This window comes from Tupaia chinensis, unplaced genomic scaffold, assembly GCF_000334495.1.
Source record: "Tupaia chinensis unplaced genomic scaffold, TupChi_1.0 Scaffold144602_1, whole genome shotgun sequence".
Classification (NCBI taxonomy): Eukaryota; Metazoa; Chordata; class Mammalia; order Scandentia; family Tupaiidae; genus Tupaia; species Tupaia belangeri.
The window spans coordinates 104,830-114,415 of NW_006204462.1; the positions used below are offsets into that span (position 1 = coordinate 104,830).

At 53.9% G+C, this 9,586-nt stretch overlaps 1 protein-coding gene across 4 annotated transcripts in view; it reads right to left on the minus strand.

Annotated features, from left to right (window-relative positions):
• The window catches only part of NRG1 (neuregulin 1), a 312,205-nt gene that overhangs the window by 30,801 nt on the left and 271,818 nt on the right, over window positions 1–9,586 (minus strand). For all 4 annotated transcript variants that reach the window (XM_027767759.1, XM_006167181.2, XM_027767761.1 and 1 more), the window contains one exon: window positions 3,968–4,097. In XM_027767759.1, the coding sequence (XP_027623560.1) occupies window positions 3,968–4,097 (130 nt within the window). The remainder of the gene's footprint in view (window positions 1–3,967; window positions 4,098–9,586) is intronic.

Below are 9,586 nucleotides of genomic sequence, written 5' to 3' on the forward strand. Positions count from 1 at the left end.
TATATATATATAAAATAGCAAGTGCCAGCCCATGGCCTGGTGGTTAAAGCGGTTCAAGTCCCAGCTGGTGGCTTAAAAATATACCGGGTACATGTGCCTGTGTGCCCAGAATCCCTGAAGGAGGGAGAAAAAAGAGAAGGGGGTACGTTGTGGCCGTACCCCGTGGGGCCTTCCCGCTCAAAACTCTCTGCAAACAGAGGTACCCTGTGGCAAAATGTCAGTTTAACATATGTTATCATGTAAGACAGCATGGAGTTGGTTTTCTCCTGGATTGAGATGAACTTTCAACCAGGAACTGTGTGGGTGAAGGAAAATGACAGGTTCTGGCATGTCACCAAGCTGGGAGGGACAGACGGCCCCGCCACGGCTGCACGGCTCGCGTTGGACGTGGGAGGACAGCAGGCCGGCTGGAATTAATGTCGGAAAGGGCTGCACTGGCTCCTTAGAGGCATGCACTAACTCTCCATGGACTCGCTCAGCCTGCAAGCCTCTGCACAGGCTATGATGAAAAATGATCACATTTCATTACGATAATTAAAATATAGTGGTCTCAGAATGCCTTTCTAAAGAAGTTAAACTATGAGACAGCGATAACGTGGGCACAATTGTTTAAAAAGGGGAAGAATCTCAGCAACTACCATTAAATGCTCTCTCAAGGAGATTCATGAAAACACAATTACATAGTGTGCTTAAGATAGCAGAAGATAACAAGGGTTCCCCACACAATAAATGAGGGTCATATTTTACAGATCGCAATTTTCAGCTTCTGGTATTTTCTATCTTGAGCAGCAAGAATCTTTTAGGAGACTGTCATGTGTGGCCGGCCCAGTTCGCCATGACGAACGTGTGGGCCCGACATTTGTTCTATACTCATGGCCAGCCACCAGACCCGAAACTGTAACAGATGCACTTTTACTCTGCTGTATGCATACAGATTTCAATATTTCAATGATCAAAAATTGAATCTTCAAGACTGACTTTTAAATAAGTTCTGGGCTGGCTCTGGCACAGTGGCAGCACCCACTCGAGGGAAGCTGGCTCTCACAGGGCCAGGTGCTGTACCACTAGCAGAGAGCCCAGAGGCTGGAGAAGGGTTGCTCCTGCCCTCTCTCACTCTCACTCTCATCTGCACGTGCACCTACTCTGTCGTGAATAAAGAAAAGATGCTGCTAAAAAACAATTAACCTGGGGCCAGCAGGTGGCATACTGGTTCAGGCACTGGAATCCCACGTGGCCGGCCGTGTTTCGAGTCCTGACCCTGGCAGCTTGCTTTCTTACTGTTTGCTCCCCTAACTCCCCCTTTTTAAAGTTTGCTTAAAAATAATTATAACAATAAATAAAATAAATGATTAAAAAACAATGAACAGGGACCAGCAGTTAGCGTAATGGCTATGTTGCTGGACTCCCACATAGCCGACCGCAGTTCAAGTCCTGGACCTGGTAGCTTAACCTCAAGCCAGGTGCGTGTGCATGCGCGCCCAAGATCCCGAGAGGAGAATGGAGGAGAAGGGATTGCGGTGTGGCCATCCCCCATGGGGGGTGATTTCTCACTTTCTGTCTCTCTGTCTCTCTTCTTTCTGGCGAGCACACGTGCCCTATAGCAAAAACCTCTCCAAAACAAAACAAAACAAAACAAATGAACATAATCATGTGAGATAATTCAGAACAAAATGGTGTCATTTTGTACAGGGCTGGGATCTGAACTATGGTCAGCCCTGTGGGATCTGGCTCCCAGTGCACAGGTTTAACCACTGTGCCATGGGGCCGAGCCATGATGTTCTAGAATTTTTTATCTTTTAATTTGCTATCAGGTTTATTCACTAAACTAAATGGAGAGAGAAAGTGAGGAAAGATCGCACGGGGAATGGCCACAGCAGCCCCTTCTTCGTCCTCCGGGAGGATCTTAGGGACTTACGCATGGGTGCCCAGTGAGCCTCTCAACCCCCCGGCCCAGGACTCGAACCGTGCAGTAGGCCACATAGGATCCAGCTACCTTAGCCACTACACCATTTTGGATTTCTTACACTACATTTACCTGTAATTTCACTTTGCCCCTTACTTCTCCTCATGGAAGAGACTGGCCCCTGTCTCAGAACCGCGCTGCTGTTAGGACTCCCGTCTCCGCTGACAGCCGGCTGTAAACTGCCCACCTGCTGCCCCAGCCCTGCTTCCCGGTGGAAAGCCGAGCTCATGATGAGGAGGGATCGGCTCGGGAAGGCACGGCTGCTGCCACGAGGTGCCAGGACGCGCCGCGGGGAGCCCGTCCCAGGGAGCAGGCGCATTGCTACGAGGTGGAGTCTCAGTGCTGGGATCTTAAAGCATGTTGGCTGGGACCAGCTGTCATCGTGGCGATTAAAGCAGCTGGATCCCACATGGCTGACTGTGCGGTTTGAGTCCTGGACCGGGGGACTTAAAAACACATGCCGGGTGCATGGTGTGCATGCCCCGAATCCTGCGGGGGATGGAGGAGGAGGGACTGCCATCGCCCATGGCCATCGCTCCTCCGCTCCCTACTCCCCGCATCTCTCTGGTGAGTGCACACACCCTAGAGCAAACTTAAATAAATGAATAACCCAACAGGTCTCTCAAGACATGTTTCATTACTTACAAAACAATGAAGGCTTTCCTAGGACTGGCACGCTGGCACGTGTGCACTATGTGAGGCACAGAGAATCGGCCTCGTGAGCGGTGCTGTGCCCTGGTTTCATGGGTGAGAGGCCTTTGCACAGACTTCACATCCTGTCCACATCCGCCTTCTTCCCTTCTCCCAAATGGGAGATGTTTCCCCTGTGAGGTGTGGGCTCCTGCCTGAGGACAAGCTGTCCTGCACTGTGTCAACCGTGGGTCGCCAGCACACCACAACGGTGTCCCACACCACAGTCCAGCACACTGTGAGGGGGTCCCACACCACACCAAACTCCAGCAGCAAATTGCGAAGGTGTCCCACACCACACCACAGTCCAGCACACTGCGAGGGTATCTTACACCACACCATAGTCCAGCACACAGCCAGGGTGTCCCACACCACAGTCCAGCACACTGCGAGGGTGTCCCACACCACGCGTTTAAAGGAACTGCCTTTAAAACACACGCTTTTGCGACCCAACTACTGCAGAGCAGAAGCAGGAAGGGCCTTCTGGCCATCCCAGTGAGACGGTCAGCGTCTTGCCCACAGTGAGTGTGGGCCCATGTTCCACGTACAGACTATCGAGAGCAGCCTCACAGCGCATGACCAGGAAACACATGCTTCTCACCGAGCCCCTTTCCTCCTTGAATGTCCAATGTACTGACCATGTCACTATTCTCTGGGGCCCACTGAGACAGCACAAATTTGATACTTCATGGTGCAGCAACTCCTTCCAGTCGTTGGAGAGAAAGTGCCAGCCTAGAAGCCCCTGTAGACAACCTCAGCGTGTGCGGGAACACGACGTCCTCTACGCGCAGTGAGGCCACCAACCAATGCCTTCCGGAGAGGGGCGAGTGGCTTCCTTTCCACCATAGATGGTTCTAACAACATAACCCTGCATAATGGCAGTTCAGGGTCTTCCGTGGCCTGCTTCTTGTGTGGTCCTGGCATGTGCCGGTGACCATGGGGTAAGGGAACATCACCTGACAGCTTCCTCCCACACAGGGGGGAAACAGGTGTCCAAACCTATGGGCCTCTATGACCTTTGCATATCTCCTTTGAGTAACAATGAAAAAAAAATGAGAAAAGCAACATCTTAAATATGAATGCAAAAAATAAATAAAACATCGGACAGAGCAAAAAACAATCCTGGATGTAACAAAGGAGATGACAAATGGTGAGAAGGCTTCAGGACACTCTACAAATAAAATAGAGGTATTCTACAGGACGAACTGAACCGAAAAAAGAAGCCACACCACGCCACGAGGCACGGCACCATCTGAGACAAGCAGTTACGGCACGGCACGGCACGGCACGGCCGCACGGGCTTTCTGTCCTTACTTGCACAGGTATCTCGAGGGGTTGGAGAGGTCTTTCACCATGAAGCACTCGCCACCGTTCACGCAGAAGGTCTTCTCCTTCTCGGCGCACTTCACCAGGTGGCTGGTACCGGTGGTAGACGTGGATGTCGCTGTGGAGGAGACAAGGACAGAGATTGACATCCACTTTCCCAGCTGGTGCCCTTGCACCTGCAGTTCCCTCAGAAAAGAAGCTCACGTGCAGGACGGTGGGCCTCACTAAGCTTTCGGACTTCCCAAACATCAGCAAAGAAGTGAGGAACCTCAGGTGTAATTAAACAGAGTGCAATGATAAGAGGTCACTGTCGAGTTAATTAATTTAGCCACACTTCAGTGGGGAAGGGGCCAGCACCCTCTCTTGTACGGCAGTGGGGAAGTGGGGCTGCTGCCACCAGGTCACTGCTTCCCAGGACAGCTCTAAGGTCGTGACAGAAAGGCCCGCCAGTGAGCTCCACTGAGACACCGATTTATAAACAGTGACAACTGAGAAAACTCTGCATTCCGGAAGTCAGATTTTATATATATGTTCTTTACATTTTTAAGACATGATGCACAGAGAAGAGAAACACAAGGCAGTTATTTGTTCTAAATGAAAAAAGTAATCCAAAGGGTCTTTAAGAAGTTCACAGAAAGTGCATATCTGGCACGGATTCTGCATGTTTCTGCACCAACAGGAACTTGTGGCTAGAATTCTATCTCTGTGAACTTTCTCAAGTCCCTCCTCCACCACAGATGAATGCACGTCAACAGAAGCCGCTCTCTCCGTGTCTCCCTCCTGCTCTGGGCTCTGTGCAGCAGAGCGCTGGCCTGTCCGAGCGTGGAGAGTGGCAGCACTGGGCTGTGGAAGGACAATCTGATGCCCCTGTCCCTGCAGCTGCAGCACGGACCACAGTGGGGCACTCCTGTGAGCCGAGGGTGGAAACAAGCCCTGGTTTGGGCTTACAGCACCGCCACTCGCTCTCAGGGATTGGGAGGGAGCTGAGAACGGTGCCGGCCGCACTGGGGCTGTGATCGGACGGAGCTGACCCTCGCAGTCACCTGGGGCCAAAGCTGCAGTGGCTGGACCTGAACTCGGCCGTTTCATCTCTGGGCAGGCCATGGGCAAGCAAAGTAAGTCTCTGCTCTGATGGCCCGGTCACATGTTGTCACATGCCATCACTGACATGATCCGAACCAACAGCACAGTCAGTGAGTCAGGCCAGGATGGGTCCTCTTTACTCTTTATTTATTTTTAGGGTGTGTTTGCTCACCGGAGAGAGACAGACCAGGAAAGTGAGAAGTCACCCGGGGAGTTGGCACTCCACGACCCTTCTCTCAGGGCCTTGGGCACGCGTGCTCACGTGCCTGGCATGATTTTCAAGCTGCCAGGTCCAGGACTCCAACCACAGCCGGCCACGTGAGAGTCCAGTGCCTTAACCAGTGCACCACCTGCCAGCCCGAATACTCTACCCTCCCAGGGAGCAAAAGCAAGACAAAGAAAAGGCCACCCTTAGCCCGCCTTTCCGCTGTGTGCGGACTCACAGGCGTCCCATTCCTTTTCTCCCTTACAATCCCTGTCTTGTCGTCTGTGGTGTTCCGCATGCCCGTGTGCACCTCCACTCCACCTGTCGCGCCTGTTTCCCTATCGCCCTGTCTCCGTTTCATGTCCCTCAGGACAAGCTGAGTGTGACCTGGCTGGTCTCCTGCCCTGCTCGGTTCCCTTCGCCAGGCTGGGACGCTGTGACTCCCACTTTGGACTGACTCCCGGCCTTTCCTGCTTGCTCTCCTAACCAGCCTGTGCCTGGACCTTTCTGTTGCTCAGCACGGCTCACGGGAGGGACGCATAGGAGGTGGCCTCTGGGGGCAGAACTGGCCCACGCCCACCCCCAGTGGCTTGCACCCTTGAGCACACCCCAATGCTCAATTTTCCCACTATGAAAATGGGGTGATGGAACTTCGACAGGATTTTGTACAAATTATAGAGAATTTAGGTAAAGGACCTGGCACAAAATTGGCATTCAGGGAATATCAGCAAGTGTTAATGGGGAGGTGGGGACGGTCTTCATTCTGGTATTTATCAGCTGGATTAAAAACCTGACCATGGAAGTCAGGGGATTTCAAAGGCCCATGCTGCTCCTGAATCATTGCTATGCAGAAATACGAAACGCGTCAATTTCCTTATGACTCCGACCAGAAGACCTTTTCAAAATGCACGTCAAGGTGCCCTTCCCAGGCAGGCGGACTAATGGATCGAACCCAGAGCAACAGCGGCTGAGGATGAGGCGTTCTAGGCCCTCGGCTGCCAGCTGCTGAATCCTTGCCAATTTGCATGGTTCGGTCCATAACCCTAATATACGCACAGCGTGTCACTTTACATGGGGTATCCCATGTGGAGACTGCTTCACCCACGGCAGGTGCTTTTAAAAAGCATTAGGAAGCCCGCCTTCAGCTGAAGGTTCTGTGCGGAAGACCTCCGGCTGCTGATGGGATCACGCAGTGGGCAGGGACCCTCGCTGCCCCGGGGGGCCTGGTGCAGGGATGGTCTGCAGCGGCTGTCACTGCTCACGCCTGTGGTGAGCTCAGATGCCAGCAGACCCTCCCGGTGCCTGAATCCCTGACAGGCCGCTGAGGGTTCCCTCTGCCCAAGCCGGGCCTCACACCTCAGGCCTCCTGGAACAAGCGCTGAGGATTTTACTAGAAACCCGCACCACCACGGCCCACCTCCAAACACAGACACTGCATGGCAGTGGGACACGACAACAGTTAGCAGTGACAGAGCAAGAGACAGATCAGGGCCTTCAGAGACCTCACGGGAAATGTGTATGATGGAAAGTACGCGGCCAGCAGGTGGGGTGGTGCTGCAGGTGCAGACGCCACATGGCCGCGGGCCAGCAGGTGGGGTGGTGCTGCAGGTGCAGACGCCACATGGCCGTGCCATTCGGGACCTGCTGGGTCCGGGAGGACGGGGCAGAAGGGACTGTGAGGGGGCCGTCCCCTTAGGGGGTGATTTCTCACCTTCCCTCTCTTTGTCTCTGTCTCTCTCTCTGGCGAGCACACAAGCCCTTTGGCAGAAACCTAAAAGAGAAAGCTATGCAGGGGCTTCGAACTTTTTGGCACCAAAATAAACCTCTATTAGCAAAACACACACTGTAGTTCCACTTTTCTATAATAAACCTGTATTAGCAAAACACACACTGTAGTTCCACTTTTCTATGAACTTTTTGAATTCCACTCCCATTGTACATGTTCCGAAGACCTGAACTTAAAGGACTATTAAAATAAGAGAGATAAATACATGTCAGAAACAGAAATAATCCCTCTCCAGTCTGCAAAGGTCTTTCCCCGAAATGATTATCCTGTTAATGCCACCCGAAGCACCGAGCTCTGACACATGCACTTGGCAGGTTCTTAGATCATCGCCTGAAACAAGCCAGGGACATCTGATGGTGAAGGGATTCTGGAGGGAATGAAGTTGCAGAGAACACCCCACGGGCTGCAGTGCTCAGCACTCCCATCCTTCAGCCGTGATCAAAAAGCGACTGTGAGCTGCAAAGCGGCTATTAGCTCCAGGTGACCTGAAGTGTGAGCTGAGTGGGCGGAGCGGCTCTGAGCCTGGGCGGAGCGAGGGCCAGCTGCGAGTGTCGGGCCTGGGGGCTGGCTCTGCAGCCCTGCCCCAGACCCTCCGGCCTCCTCCCACCCTCCGCAGCGGGCATAGCGTGCAGTCTGGAGCAAGCCACAGACGCACACAGCATTGCCAGGATAGTCCCTGCCTGGCTGCTCTGCAAGATCCTGAGACAGACATTCAGGACCCAGCCTCAGGTCTGCAAGCAGCAGCTTCCTGGGGAGCTGGGAGGAGCCCGGCAGCAGCGAGACAGCCGCCCAGGGCAGGGAGGATGTCTCCGGCGTTCCAGGGAGGCGATGAAAGGCCTCACCCGCTCGCTGCTGAGGAACCCTGTCCCCTTAGCGTCATGATCTGGGAATGATCTCCCAGTAAGTGAACAGCGACGGCAGGGGAGACCCTGCTGAGCGCCCCATAGCCCAGGTGCAGGCTGCGGGTCGGGGCTGGCCACCGCACGCAGTGAGGAAGCTGGAACTTACAGCAGGGAACTGCTCGGAGGGTCACTCTAGGCCTGGCCTGGCCCGGGAAAGGGGAAGGTGGTCACGGGCACGGGACCACACAGTCCTCCACCCTCGCTGAGGAGTCCAGACTGAGTCACCACGCAGGCACCGGAGACCCACCCGCAGCAGCGCCCTCACCTTCTCTTCCGGCCTGTCACCGTTCCAGGCCTCCTAGCTCAGTCCCCTCCTTCCTTCTGCCCTGCCCTCTGTGCAATTCCTCAGTGAGTGCCTGGTAACAACCGCAGCGATAGGGAAGACAGCCGGGGCGGACCTCGGCAAAGGACACCGCACAGACTCGTGGAGCGGGCGAGCGCCAGCCCCGAAGGCGGCGGAGAGCAGCTGGAGCCGGCCTCGGCGGGGAGCGCTGTCCACCCGGCGGCACCTGCTCAGGAAGTCCAGGCGCACACGGAGGGTTCCCCGGGTTGGCACGGAGCTGACAGTGTCCAGCACACGCAAGTGTGTACCCGTTCCTCGCGGAGGCAGATGCCGCACAGACTCCAGAGCGGAGCTCTCACAACCACGCCTCAAGGCTGTTTCTCAGGAATTTGTTCTGGAAAGTGCAGACTGCTGCTTCGGGAGGGTCACCGGACGGCTGTGAAGCACTACGCAAATATCAACAATAACCTCCTGTCAATAACCTACAGCCGCTCCATTCGCTTATACAATAAATTGAGGAACCGTTTGAGAGAAAGCAAGTTAATACGTTAAGTGCCTGATTACTTTCTACTTTCGAGATTGACACCATTTAGTACCTCTGACTAAACCTGCGAGTCACACGAATTAAATAAACTTACAGTGTGAGACCATCCCGTTTTAAAGACCATGAGAGACTTCACAGTGTGATGTCCAGAGTACGCGGGACATGCTATAAACCGTGTCTGTGACCTAATGCTTTGGAAATCAGGCCGTGCTCGCTCTGTAAGTGCGGAACACAGCCGCAGGGATGGCCGCGCGTCCTCTGCTCATTCCTGAATGTCCCCGGGAAACACGTGGTGACTTCCCCAAGGATGCCAGGAAAAAATGCTCAAGACAGGCCAACGCAGAAAAGTGGCCGAAGGACGGCTTCCCTCCGCGCCCTCGCACGCTGGGAGTGCTGTTTGCCTTCTCAGGCACGTGGACACCCAGGCCAGGGCCACCCCACGACTGCAGACCGCTGATGAGAAGCCCCTGGGTTCTTCTTCCACAGTTAATAGGAGCTAGCGGCGTGTACAGAGCACTCCCTGGCTCCTGGCCACCCTGAGTCAGTTTTGGGGATAATCCTAGTGATCTACTTTCAGAAAATAAACTACAGAACTCCCTCAGTTTTCTCAATGAAATACAGGAAATGTTAGCACGGTGAATATTCGAAGGTGCTGTCACTGCAGCACTGCACTCTGTCACCCTCACCTGGCATCTTCCACGCCCAGGTATTCATTTAGCAGTCTGCATGCCTCCTGCTGCCTGACCTTGCAGTTTAACCAAAACAAACCTCCTGATGGCTGGGTCACACTTGTGTGCAGGAATG